At 36.7% G+C, this 15,080-nt stretch overlaps 1 protein-coding gene across 1 annotated transcript in view; it reads left to right on the forward strand.

The window, feature by feature from the left end:
- Positions 1-9,827: 9,827 nt before the first annotated feature.
- Positions 9,828-15,080, forward strand: part of LOC126428274 (SANT and BTB domain regulator of class switch recombination-like) — a 65,422-nt gene continuing 60,169 nt past the window's right edge. Inside the window, exon 1 of the mRNA XM_050090187.1 lies at positions 9,828-9,938. Coding sequence (XP_049946144.1) covers positions 9,937-9,938 — 2 coding nt within the window. The 5' untranslated portion in view covers positions 9,828-9,936. The remainder of the gene's footprint in view (positions 9,939-15,080) is intronic.

The following is a 15,080-nucleotide window of genomic DNA, read 5'->3' on the forward strand; positions in this document are numbered from 1 at the left end:
AGTGCCTCAGTAAAAGAAGTAGTAGAGCCATCTGAGGCTCTGGATTTCATGCTTGTCTCTATTAAAGGCAAATTTAAATGCCTGATTACATATTTCTTTATCAACGGTGTACAGGCAAATAATCAGGCCACACTGATAAAATCTGCTTTAGAGAGGCTGCATAGTTCTAGCATTAGGGTTTGGTGTGTTACATGTGATGGCTGTAAGGTAAATATAAGCACTTTACGTTCACTTGGCTGTACTTTAAATTTTTACAAGGGTGATTTTAAAAGCTACTTTACTCATCCTGTGGAAAAATACAATGTTTAATGTATCTTGGACATGTGCCATATGATTAAGTTTGCCAGAAATGCTCTAGCAGAAGTATCTGCTATTGAGTCTCCAACTGGCATTATTAGATGGCATTTCATTGAGCAATTGAACAAGGTACAACAAGAAGAAGGTATGACATTTGCGAACAAACTATCAGGACAACATATAAGTAGTGTAAATAGAAAAATGAATGTTTCATTAGCTGCACAGACTTTGAGTTCTAGCGTGGCAGATAGTATAGAATTTTTGAGGAGGGTTTGTGATCCAAATTTTAAAGGAAGTGAAGCAACAGTAGAATTTTTGTATTTTATTGATAGGATTTTTGATATTCTGAACTCTAGAAATCCATTAGGTAAAGGGTATAAGAGCCCCCTGAGACTTGACAACAAATCTTATTGGCTTGGTATTTGGGTCTAGTGTAGCAGGGGATACAACCCGTCGGCTTTGGACAATGACGTCACAAGTCGCCAGATAGCAGTTTACCATTTTCGCTTTTGCTGTTATGTTTCAGTTTCGTTTTTTTACTGATTGCTTAATAAAGCGGATCTGTTTATTCTATCTCGTGAGTTTTTTTAAAAAAAAAGCCAAAAAACACTTATCAGCCACTGAAGGGAGCTACAACACTAAGAAGAATCGCTTCTCAATTGGCGACTTGTGGCGTCAATGTCCAAAGCCGACGGGTTGTATCCCCTGCTACACTAGTCCTTGGTATTTTCAGACACTGAAAATTATATCAAACGCTTAAAAATCATTGGTGTCCCATTGCTGCTCCATGCAATAAATGTTAAATCTGCATTAGAATGTATTTATCTCTATGCTTTTCCCAATATGGCCAATAAAAATGCATTTGTAAATTTTGTTAACTGGGGAAAACTGTTTAAAACAAGTGACTGCGTGTACTCTGTTGTAGAATACTCAGAAACTGTTTCAGATGTTTGTGATTGCTGGGGATATGCGACAGAAATATACACAGCCCAAGATTTTGCATTGTGTTAAAATTAAATTCGTAGATTACCCATTTCCTGCTCCTGCTCTTGGTCATGATTACCATTATGAAATTGGGATTGAGGATTTACATCAGACTCAACTTGTTTGTAAGATTGCATCCCTGTACTCCTGCACATGCTTAAAAACATATGGAAAAAAAAGCCGACTGAGAAAATTTTAAACAACAAATCACGTATAAGGCAGAAGTTTAATAAACTCATATTGTTTAATCATGTATAGTGCTCAAATTGGAAAAGATTATGTATTGGGACATTTCATGCAGATGGGTGTGACATTTTGACAGATTTTTTAAAACTATTTTGTCCATAGATTTGTTGTTGTATAATGATGAACTTCAAACGATGAATCACATTGAAGTAAAATTAACTCTTTACATCCTGTGTAGATATTGTAACAAAATTATAATTGTTGTGTCTAGACAAGACAGCCTAGACACAATGAGAGGAAGCCGAAAGGCACGCGCTAAGCTAAAGCAGGATGGCGTGAGGTCTGAAACAGGATACGTAATGAATGCTATAAAGAAAAGTACGTAGCTTCTGGAATACTTAACTTTAATCCATCCTTTTGGTACATCTGGAGATTGTGGCGATACAAGTGAGACTCTTTAGATACATGCAATGTTACTAATGGTGCCTTGCTAGGTCGTAGCCATTGACTTAGCTGAAGGCTATTCTAACTATCTGCTCTGCAAATGAGCAAGGCTTCGTCAGTGTGCATCGCTAGCTACGTCGTCCGTACAACTGGGGGCGAGTGCTAGTCCGTATCTCGAGACCTGCCTTGTGGTGGCACTCGGTCTGCGATCCCCGACAGTGGCGACACGCGGGTCCGACATGTACTAGTGGACCGCGGCCGATTTAAAGCTACCACCTAGCAAGTGTGGTGTCTGGCGGTGACACCACAATAATTATTTATTATATAAGCTTATTTTAAGATGTTAGGTGTTACAAAATATGCACTTGCATTAAAAACAGGTGATTTGTGTGAAATTAATGAAAAAAAAGTTCTGAGACTTATTTGAGAGATAGCTTTCAGAGTGAGAAAATATTTCCCTCAATAACTATGTTAACTTGAATTTTTCACTTTAAGAAAGCAGTTTAATCACAGAATGGGTGTGATCTAATGGAGTATGCAGTGGCCCTATGTTTCAAACAGTAATGTTTGTGGATACTCTGCAACATAAGAGCAATACAATTGTTACTCTCTTAATTCTTGTTTTAATACTTCTTAGAATGAACACAATGTTCCAATTGATCGTAAGCATTCTTATTACTTTAGAACCATTCTAGAATAAGGGGGCCTGATTCAGGCAAAACCTAATTTTCTTAATTTTGTCTTTATTTTGCTAGGAGGTCTTTCTGTTATATTTTCCTGTGTTGATGGGGGGGGGGGGGGAGAATGCAAATAATCAACATTTACCTTCATTATACGGTTACACTTTTTGCTGATTGGTAATAAAAGCATTTCATTTTTTTAGTTCATATGTCCCATATGGAACTGAAATTATCAAGTTATGATGACAAAGGAAGGAATAAGGAATCTTACTTCACAGAAATTATGTAACAATGGTTACACTTTTTGCTAGTTAGCTTTAACATAAACCGTTTAGTTTTCCATTAAGAGTGAAAGCAGTTGCACGAGTCACGTGAAGAACAAAGTTTCCCATAGGGAACAAAAGTATTTTACGTTTGAGTTATTGCTGACCCAAAGTATTGTGATCTTCATATTTCAATTTAAAAAAGTTCGTAACTCAAATTCACAGACATTTTGGAATCTGTACATACATGTGTGAAGCAAGGTACTTTTCATGTGCCATGTGGAACCTTTAATTTTCTGGTTTAAATATAATTTATTTCATGAATTACCTTTAATACCAACAATGTCTCAATGCAATATTTACAATTTAGAAGAGGAAATCTTAGTGTACAGAATAACAAACCTCATGAAAAATGTGAGAGATTGTTCTGTACAGAACTTGGAATGGCTGTCTATCAATAGCAGGTAAAAAGAAGGCTTCTATTAAATGTTCAAAGAAACCAGTCAGTACCTCTTAATTCACCATAGAGGTGATACAGTAATAAAAGAATTTCTGCTAAGTATTAAATGTGTAAGACCTATTCAATAAGTATTTGCTTTACCAATAACCTGTAGTACAAGCACATGTATAAGCAGGTAATTATGGGAGTCAAGAGTTATGTTAAAATTAAAGATACTGACTGGTATTACTTGCTCACAAAACATTGTAGTTGCTGTACAGTTTATGCTGTAAGTGGTGTACCCAATGTGATTCCTGGAGGACATAATATTCTGTTATCCTATGGGAGTGCACTGCTACCACACCTATTGAAAGTAAGTTTTGCTGTGGAATAGTTGTATCAGACGTCTGTACCAGAAAACAAATCTCCACTGTGACACCCTCGTGTTCTTGGTATGCTATTAGCTGTTATTACAGGAATACTCTTCACATGGAGGAGGGAGGGAGGGAGAGAGAGAGAGAGAGAGAGAGAGAGAGAGAGAGAGAGAGAGAGAGAGAGAGAGAGAGATTGGAGAACATCATGTTCTTAGGAGGAGCAAGCTTTACAGCAGCATATGCTGTTAAAAGCATGGTGAGATTTTCTTTTTCGTCATTTCCAACATTGTACACAACTTTCTTGCACTTTTATGTTATCACATTTTTCCCTTGAGAATGGAGAAGAGAGAGGAAAAAAAATAATTAAGCAAGCTCTCATAATAACTGAAAACTCTACTTGCGTCATTTGTTATATTCAAAATGTTACTCTCTTTCCAAATACTGTTCTATTTCTTCAAACCAATTCTGAATTTCTCAGGTTATTACATATTATTTACTGTACATTGTCCAGCAATACTTCTGTTGTTACTGGATAGTTTGTAATTTGGCACTGCCTTTGTGCCACTGGTATTGGCTAGTGTACTTTTGCAGGTAAGAAAATCGACTGGACTAGAATGTCCTGTCATTAAAGGACAAATTCAGACAATATGGAACTTTTTACACTAAATTTGCAATATAATGTCACCCTTGTCTCTCACAGATTGTAGCAGCCATTGGGGTGCCAACTTCTGCAGCTTTTGCTTTCAGGTTTGTTTTTTGCTTGGGCCCTATACTGACAACCAGTCATTTCAGTGATTGACAACATGTCAAAGACTGGAACCAAGATTCACAGAAATAAGATTCCATGGTTGTAATTCATAGTGTAATAATTTTTTCTCACTGACATGTTTTGAATTCAATTTTAAAATAAAACCATGGTACCAGTCATTGTTTGGGTGTCAGACTGGAAAATTACAGTTTTAAGACACCCCAACCTTAAAATTAACAGCTGTGAACGATGTTATTTTCAACAAGTTCCTTCACTTCCTACATCATCATGGATCAGTCCAATATAATATTATTAATAGACTTAACTTCCAAATGATACAAGTCATGCATTTAAGAGGAGCCTTAACGTTGGTTTTTGTGTTTCTCTCATTTAAATGTATTTCTTGTCTCGTATCAAAGACTGAAGCACTGTCAAAAACTAGTACTTCTACCTTATCACTCAGTTAAAATACACCGTGTCATGTACAGGCGTTAATAACATCATGGTATTTAAATTTCTGATCAAAGAGTGAGCCAAATTCGTAAGTGCATCTTGCAATTACAGTGTCAGCATATAAGCAGATCGGTAATGCATCACTACAGGTAAAGAAAAATTTTTTTCCGTTTATACGGAAGTAATACTTTAATAGTTCAGTTGTAATTTCTGTTGTCAGTAAAGATACCCCTAAGCAAACGATGTCAACTTCTCTTTAAGGGACGTCTTCACTCTTTTCCACACTTGATTTTCCGAATTATACCTGTAGTTAAAAGCTTTGGCAAGCAAGGTAATTTGTTGACCTCCATTGAATCTTAAATAGTGTTTTAAAACGGGCAAATAAGTAAAGCACTCATAAAATTAATAGTAAACAATTTATAGGTCAGCTTGTCAAACTTCCAAAACACACTCGAATTTAGGAATTTCATAGCAGAACAGTCACTGTTTTTTCTCGCTAGATTAGAAACACTTCATTATGTTGATGTGTAGATATCTAGAACATAGAATATAAAAGACTTATGACGGCGCAGAACGAAAAACATTTTCATCCGTGTTTTGACACTTCGCTTTTTGCCAAATTCAGATATGGCGGACACCAGTGATCTCTGGCGGACACTCATTGATATGATGTTTGGCCGGCACGCGCTAGGGCCATCTATCGGTAGGTCCAGTAGTTGAGCATCCCTCATTTCGCTAGCTTTAGACGCCTGTCGTCTATGCGGCATCTTGTCTGCTTACACTATTCATCACTTTTACTGGCGACGGTATTACTAGTATATTCTCACCACATGACTCATATCCTATAACCAATGTAATGTATGACAATTGTCAAGACTACAGAAGGAGAACAGAAACATCCATGGCTGGTTATATATAATCCATAATTTTGTGGAAAAAAGTGACGCACGAAGGAGATTTAGGTGCGGATATGCCTACTTGCTGTTCAACACCGTGACCACATAGAAAGTTCATAATTTTGTGAGAAAAAAATGGGGTTCGAGGGAGATATGAACAGGGATCTCCCGCTTTACAGTGTAACACCAAGACGACACGACAAGGACGCCGAGGACCTAGCAGATAGAGTTGGGCAACACGATTCTTTTTCCCGATTCGATTCCTACGATTCAATTCCACATTGCGAATCGAAACCTACGATTCGTTCACGATTCTTTCACGATTCGGTCTAGTCTGCGATGGCACGATTCTTACGGAATGCAAAAAGTTCTACATCTTACTCACAGATGGCAGGACATGTTTGAAATCACCAATGGGGTTAGAATCGAACTGTATCATGATGAGATATGCCAGAATTAGTTTATTAATGAGTAAACATGCATATGACGTTACAAGTGTGATTCTCGATTTCTAAGTGTAATGCCTTAATTGATAAAAGGTCACGTTTGATTTGATTGTATCTATTGTTTTATTTCAGTATGCCAGGAAAGTGGAGTCGATTTGCGCGAAAGGTGGTGCAAAATTGCTTCCTTGTTCACACGCATCCTCCACTTGACTGCCATCTGGCGGTCGTAATCATTCGGCACGACTCTGCATGATTCGGAAGTTGCCTTCGAAGCATAGCGTACTAAGAATCAATGAATCATTGGAACTTGGAATCGTCACGGCTCGGAAACACGCAATCGTTCTTACGATTCTTTTGAACGACGATTCGTCCGTATCACGATTCGATTCTTTATGCAGAGACGTTCAAATGAACGACTCATTCACGAATTGCCACAACTCTACTAGCAGTTCGCTTGATGCTGCACATTTAAGCTTGGACGCTTCCCCGTTCCTATTTTGCTTTCAGTTCAGTACACCTACTTCCTATTTTCAAACTCGATCTATGTTCAGTTTCTGACAGACTATCCACTGGGCAATTTTACTACTAAATCAGGGGGCTGCGATGGGGAATTTCCCTTGTTAGAATGTGTGTGACGCAGTTAGCTTTTCTCTTTGTGATACATAAATACAATACACGGCTGCCCATTAAAACTGCAACACCCTGAAGAAACGCAACAAACTTCGAACCGGAATTGGCTTGTAATGATTAGCATCTCAATGCAACTGTACGGAGTAGAACGAGTAGAGAAAAGTGTCATTGTTGCATGAGCATGGATTCCCACTCATTGTCAGCCACACAACAGAGTTTTTTTGTTGGATATCGTAGGCGCTCCGTTTCATTTTCTATCATTTTGATTCTAGATCATAAATGTTTATCTCTATTGCTATTTTGCATAAAAATGCTTTGACACCATTCTTGTGATGGTGAACTACACCAGCAAATCTCAGCACGTTCACGCTTGTTCTGTGTAATAAAATCTGTTGATACGCAATTTGCTCATATTTTATGGAAGCTGAACTCATCAACGGTGGTTTGATAGGCGAACCCAAGACAAAATTGCTATTAACTCATTGAAGTATCATCAGATTATTTGATTTCATTTGCTTTTCCAAATGCTTTTGTCCACACATTGCAAAGGCGAATCTTTTTGTCGTGTCAAGCGCTCAGATGCTGTAGTAACTAGAAACGAAACCGCTGTCTGATACCTCCTTGACTTCGGTAACGCTAACTGCAACGTTCAGTTATTGATATCAACAACCACCCTGTAATATTTCTGAAGATTTGAGATTAATCACCCCTTTCTCATAACTGTGCACCAATCACGAAACTACCGCGTGAGCAAACCACCACTCTGTAGTAAATCTGAAGGTTTGACATTAGCTATCCGTTTTCTATAACTGTGCCACAATCACAAAACTACCGTATGGACAAATACGACACTATGCGTGTATGTGTTCAAACACAGAATACCCAAAGATCTCACACAAAAACAGTTGTGATAGCAACGTACGCAGTGGTTTCCACACTGGTCTTCCTGACAGAGTTTATTTACAAAATAATGGCTAAATATTTGTGCTATTGAATAAGGTTTGATTAAAACGTCTTCGTGTTTAATAATCAGAAAAAATAAAGTAAACAATGATACCAGTAATAGTTTTCTCGTTGAAACCACTGTGCAAGGAAGAGTATTGCGAGATAAAGTTGGAAGTCCGACACTTTATTGCCTATACGAAGCATACTATACTATTATGAACAAATAAATAAATTCCTGACTATTTCACTGCAAATCTCAGTTGACATTATGCATAATGATATACGTCAGCTGATAATTGTTAGGCTAGTTTTGCTTGTCTATCGCTGAAGATTCAAATTTATTAATCCGTCTGAAATGGTAGTAGACAATGGATCGATCGAGTTGCCGGTTTGACAGGCATATCGATTATTGCATATGCAAATACTTCGGGCTACTGCCGCGAAGTTCAAATTGGGCAGTTGAACGGCGGTGGCGAAGTAGACAATTTGAACAGCTTCTCATCGAACACCTGACAGGATTTAAATTCCTCAAAGCATCAGTACCACGGAACAAGTGATACATTGTTACGAAGTGATATTACACACGTACGTTTAACGATATGTTAATTTCAGAGAAAGCTTAAGAGTACCGTACTAATATTCGTCCTCATTTTGATTTTGTTCAGAAGTACATCCATATAGTAACATGTCGAAGATAATTATAGATCAGAAGAATGCTGAATTGCTAGTGCTGTTTAAAGCTGTAAAAACACTTATCACTACAGAAATTTTGTTTATTTACACCGAGTACTGTCTGGTTTTTATGAATTTAATCTGTTTAACTATTATTGCCCATGATCCCATTCGCGTTTCATAAATTAGAATTTTAGTTTGTCAAAAGGAAGTAGTATTTACATTGTTCCCACAAATATGAAAGACAAATTCTACAAATTATTTGGATCCAATCATCCTTCACTTAACAGATTTAAACAAATATGGTACGTTTATGCGATTCGTCTTAAAACCAGTAATTTCCATTAACGTGCCTTTGAAATGTATTGTGGTAAGAGAATAATGTGACTTGCTGCTGGAAAAATTTGGAGATCGAGTTTCATTCATTTGCTTTAAATAATGAAATGCTTTTCTTGAGTGGATGACTCTGTCGGTAGGAACATATCCCCGTGACATGTTATGTGGATTCATGAACTTATTTAGTACTATACTTAGCGAGGATAAAACTATTACGTTCTGACAATGTTGAGTCACAGTATTTGTGCACTGTTACACCAGAATCAAGCAATTGCACGTTCATCAATAACATACTGATCAAAGTTATTTACAGACGTAAGAAATTAAGAAGTTTAATACACAGTACACATTACATACACGGTATATTACACAGATAATTTACTGCAATAAGACATTGCAAAGAACAATCTCAGTATCAGGGAGAAATATCAGTAATGATGTAAAAATTCTGATCTGTGCAGTAACACAAAATTAGGAATGTAAAATTGCCATCGCAGATTTATTTTGGTCCGTCAGTTGCGCTCTGAATACCGGTTTCCGTTTTCAGAAAAAAAGATGTTTGATTTCAAACGATCATATTCCGAAATATCATTCGCGGAATTTCTACACTTTCTGCGAACAGCATATCAGACATCAGGAAGCACCGGAAACAAATCGCGTGAGGTGGCAACGGAATGTCAAGATGTGGGAAGCCAGTCAGTCACCTCGCAGATGGAGCTGAGCGATGCAACAATTAAGAAGTCATCGCAAATGAATAAGCGCAAAAATGTAAAACAGCGACGGGCGAGGAATAAAACCGCGGAAAGCTCGTTACACCAGGTGAAAAAATCATCATCATTTCCAATGGAAACGCCTAAACTTTATGGAAAAGAGTCAGCAAGTGACATACATCCAAATAGGAAGTTAGATGACCGACAAAGTGTGGAATTTCTCATGAAATGTAAGCTAAATCAAGCCATAGAGGAAGGTCTTCAAGAGACAGCCGTATCCGGTTTTGTACCAAAATTGGGAATTCCCGCTCTGCAAGAAGATAAAGAAATTCAGACTGAAGTTGCAAGAAAAACATCTAAAAAGAGCTGTCAGCAACAGCCACCAGAACCAAAGAAGAAGAAAGCAGTTGTGAAAAGAAAGTCAATAAGTGAAATGTAAGTTTTAAAATAATAGAAGCTATCCAAGAATGTCAGTTAGTCACTCGTAAAATTTAAAAAAAGTAGCCATTTTCACCTTCATTTTCATGCATTGATGGCTCTTGTTGATTGATGTTTGGGTTGTAAAAGAGTATCAAGACTATTCAAATGTATGTTTTTGTTTCCCTCCTACTGTCACAGTCTTACATAACATATTCTCTCAAAACAGAAGTCCTAACCCTCACAGACATTTGTGTGCATGAACCCAATATCGTCTATTTTAATACATTAGTACTTCAATGACATTTTATATGAAATTCCTAATTACTGTTTATTTTCAATTACAAGCATATGATGTTCTGATTTGTAGAAGAATCCTCTGGCATGTCCCAGGGAAGTATGTTGTGAACTTTGTAGTTAATTTTGTGTATTACTGATCTGGCAGACATTATTAATCCTCCCAGACTTTTTGCAGTTGATGCAAGTTTACTATCTGAAAAAAGCTGCAGAAATACCCAGGCAGATCTTGATCAAATTTCAAAGTAGTGCAAAGATTCAAAACTCTTTGTAAATGTTCATAAATGAAAAATTGTACACTTCACAAAACGTAGAATAGTAGAATCCTATGACTAAAACATCATTGAGACACAGAGGCAGTGAACTCTCACAAATATCTGGATGTAACAGTGTGCAGGATATGAACTGAAATGATCACATAGGTTCAGTTGTAGGTGATGCATATGGTAGACATTGGTTCATTGGCAGCATATAACCAAAATGTTATCATTGTATGAAGAAGACTGCTTAACCAATACTTTCAAAAGTAGTGCTGACTCCTTTGATGTATGCTTTACTGTGTGTGTGTGTGTGTGTGTGTGTGTGTGTGTGTGTGTGTGTGTGTTGATAACCTGTTGATTGATTTACCGTTTCTTTAATGCTCAGTTTTATCATACAATATAAGTTGTACAATTGATATTGGTAAGGTTAAAATGAGGATACAGTTTGTTTTTAGTTTCAGTAAAAAAGAAGTAAAAGTAAGTCTACATCTACATCTATACTCTGAAAAGCATCGTGAGGTGCATGGCAGAGGGTACAGTCCATTGTACCAGTTATTAGGGTTTCTTCCTGTTCCATTCAAGTATGGAGTGTGGGAAAAACAATTGTTTGAATGTCTCTGTGTGTGCAGTAGATCTCTGCCAGTACAGTTTCTGTGGTATCTCAATGACACTCTCCGATGCTTTAAAAAAACCTGTGACCATTCATGCTGCCCTTTTCTGTAGACATTCAATACACCCTGTTAGTCCTATCTGGTATGGATGGGTCACACAAGTGATTTGTAAGGAATCTCTTTTGTACTTCCCCAGTATTCTACCAAATAACCGAAGTCTACCACCTGCTTTACCCATGACTACCACAGTGTGATCATTTCATTTCATGTCCGTACAAAGTGTTACACCCAGGTATTTGTATGCATTGGCTGATTCCAGCAGTGACTCATTGATATTATAATCATAGGCTCCTACATTTTTTCATTTTGTGAAGTGCACAGTTTTACATTTCTGAACATTTAGAGAGATTGGGTGGTAGTTGTTGACATCAGACATATCCCCTTTTTTATGCAGTGGTTTAACAATGGCATACTTCAGTCTATCTGGGGAAATACCCTGCTTCAGAGAGCTATTACATATGTGGCTAAGAATCTCACTTATTTCTTGGGAACAAGCTTTTATTATCCTGCTGGAAATGCCATCAATTTCATGTGAGCTTTTATTCTTGAGAGAGTTTATTATCTTCCTAATTTCAGAAGGAGAGGTGGGTGGAATTTCAATTGTATCAAATGGTGTGGGAAAGGCCTCTTCCATTAACTGCCTTGCTTCTTCTAATGAACATTTAGATCCTATTTTCTCTACAACATTTAAAAAATGATTATTCAAAATATTTTCAACTTCCAGCTTGTTGTTTATCAAGTTTCCATTCGCTTTGATGGTGATGCCATCATCCTGTACTCTTGGTTGCCTTGTCTCCCTTGTAATAATATTCCAAATTGTTTTGATTTTGTTATCAGAGGTATTAATCTCAGACATGATGCACATGCTTCTGGACTTTTTAATAGGCTTTCTTAATGTAGCACATTAGTTTTTATAATATTTGGCTGTTTCTGCATCATTACTCTTTCTTGTTGTTAGATACAGTTCCCTTTTGTGGTTGCAAGTTTTTTTATTCCTTTAGTAAGCCAAAGTTTTTTGCATAGTTTCTTATAATTAGATTTAACTACTTTCTTGGGGAAACAGTTTTCAAATTCTCTTACAAGTGTATCATAAAATAAGTTCTATTTTAAATTAGCAGTATCAGGTTCGTTGTACACCTCATCCCAGTCAAACTGCTGAAGATGTTCTCTGAAATTTCTAATTAATTGAACACACAACTTTGGAGGGTAGTTTTGAATTACTGAATGAAGCTATGTCATATACTGTAACTAGCTGAGCATCACGGTCAGAAAGGTCATTCTCAACAGGACAAGAATTTATGTTTTTAAACCTATCTTGGTCTATAAAAGTGTTATCTATCAATGTGCTTCTGTCCTTTACTATCTGAGTAGGAAAATTAATGACAGATGTCAAATTGAAAGACCCGAGCAACACTTCCAGATCATTCTTCCTATTACACTCGACATTGAAGTCCTCACAAATAATAATTTGCTTTCCCCTATCTGACAGGTAGCACAACAAGGCATCCAGGTTTTCCAGGAATAAATGAAAGTTTCCTGAGGGGGACCTATATACTGTTACAATTATAAAAGAGCCCTCCTTCAGTTTAAGTTGACAGGCACATGCTTCTATATGTTGCTCTAAACAAAACTTTTTTTGTATCTAAGCTTTCTACACAATGATAACTTTTGACATATATGGCAACTCCTCCTTTCACCTTATTCTCTCTGCTCATATGTGCAGTTAGTTTATAATCACTGATATTTACCTTTTCCATATCAGACATGCTGTGATGCCCAGACAGACATAGTATATCTATTGCATTATAAGATTTAGTGTCATCTAAACAAACCAGGAGTTCATCTACTTTATTCTTAAATCCCGGGATATTTTGGCGAAAAATGGTAACATTATTTTTTACTTTACTTTTGTGGGAAGCTACTTTTTTCTTTAATCCATCCATATTTTGGTTAAATATGGTAACATTATTATTTACTTTCCTGTTGTGAGAATTTTGTGAGCTTTGGACCTCTTTAGCACCTGCCTTCCTGAACTTCTCATTGGATGCTGATATTAGTCTAAAAAAGAGGTACATCCATGAGTACTAGTGTCTGTCCTTATGGATTTCGCTAACAACCCTTCCAGTTTACCCTTCTCTTTCCTATTGAGGTGTAGGCCATGCCTTGTGAAATCCCCCCTACCAATATCCTCGACAGGAACCAATTCAATGTCTGAAAGAGTGGCCGCCCTATGCAACTGATCCAACTCCATATTTACCCTCCTGACAGAGCAGTTCAACTGGGGCTGATCATGCCGCACGAAAGTGGGCACCAGCCCAACACTGGTATGGGTCATTGCTGAGTGTCTTGTCTACTACGACAAATACACCCCCTTCATTTCCCATTTACCTGGCCTTTCAATATACACTTAAATTTTCCCCAAAAACTTCACTGCGATCAATTTCAGATTTCAACCATCATTCTGTACATATTACCATGTGAGCTTCTTTGCTTTTCATGAGGGCTTTAAACTCTGGCACTTTGTTGTAAATGGTTCAGCAGTTTACCATTAGGATTTTAATACTCTCACCTATGCGAGCCATTTCTTTCAATCTTACAATGAAACTTCAGGGTTTCCTACAGCTATCGTTATCTTCATTGGAAGGAGAGTAGATATGTGAACTGTTTAAGGACATGTCAAAATATGTATATAGTATCAGCAAAATAGTAGGCAAATTAAAATTAGGTACTTATTTTTACAATCTAATTTTTTAAGTAAAATTTATTTTAGTGTAAATATTCGGAAATTCTTTTACAGAGGAGAAACAGTGTTTTATTAGAACAGTCTTTAGTTTCATTTTAGGTACTGAATACATAGCAATGTTTATTTCCTCTGGTATCTTATTGCGTAGCATGTCATCGGTGTTTAAACATACCCATTTGATAGGACACTGTTCTGGTATATTTTTGATGCATATTTTATTGCACTCTGGTACAGTAGGCTAGTTGTATACATTTTCCTTCAGTAATTGTTTGTCTGTTTTCAAGAGGTTTTGAAGAGGTATTTTCTGGTGAAGAACATAATTTCATAAATGAATAAGCATGCAACAATCAGAGCACAAAGCTCGGTAATGTGAAATGTACTGGGATCCATCTTTTTAAGGCCACAAATTATTCTTAGAGCTCAATTTTGCATTCTAACTACTGAACTGAGTGTCCCCATAAAATGCTCTCATACTGGTGCAATGAGTTATGCATAGTGTGTCTGCAGTAATGTTGTTTTGCTAATTGTAGATTTTAATATTCTTAGATCATAATACGCAAATGTACATTTCTTTGACAAGTTACTTGCATGTGTGACCCATTTTAAATCCTGCTGAACCCACAGACCCAAAATTTTGTTGCATTTGTTTTCTAAAGGATCATTTTCTAGTAGTGCATGAATATACATTTGTCTAGATAATTGAAATAAATCAAAGGTCACAAACAGTTTTTTTTCAGTACTTACAATGAAATTGTTTTTGGTGAACCACTCTGAAAGTATTTTTATAGACCTTCTTGCTGCTGGATGTGAGATTTTCGGGCTGCATCCACTGAGCAACATGTTGGCATCATGATGTTTTGTAGGCTCATATATTCAACAAAGTCATCCATATAAATAAAGAAGAGAAGTGGTAGTAAATTAACAATATTATGAAAAGGATATACTGCTCCTCATAAAGAAGACACGTTGAGTTACAGACAGGCAGAATGAAAAGACTTTTACACATTGATTGAATTTTCTCATTTTGAGAATACTGATAGCCCATATTGCATAAATATTTCTTTATTTAAGACAACCAGTTTTGACAAAGTTTGCTGCATCTTTAGGCCTTTTCGTTGTGAAACATGTTCATTTTACATTGGACCTCATGCCAAGTTGTCATGTGGATAAAAATCAGCACATTGTAAAA

The sequence above is a fragment of the Schistocerca serialis genome, chromosome 12 (genome assembly GCF_023864345.2).
Source record: "Schistocerca serialis cubense isolate TAMUIC-IGC-003099 chromosome 12, iqSchSeri2.2, whole genome shotgun sequence".
NCBI classification, from domain to species: Eukaryota; Metazoa; Arthropoda; class Insecta; order Orthoptera; family Acrididae; genus Schistocerca; species Schistocerca serialis.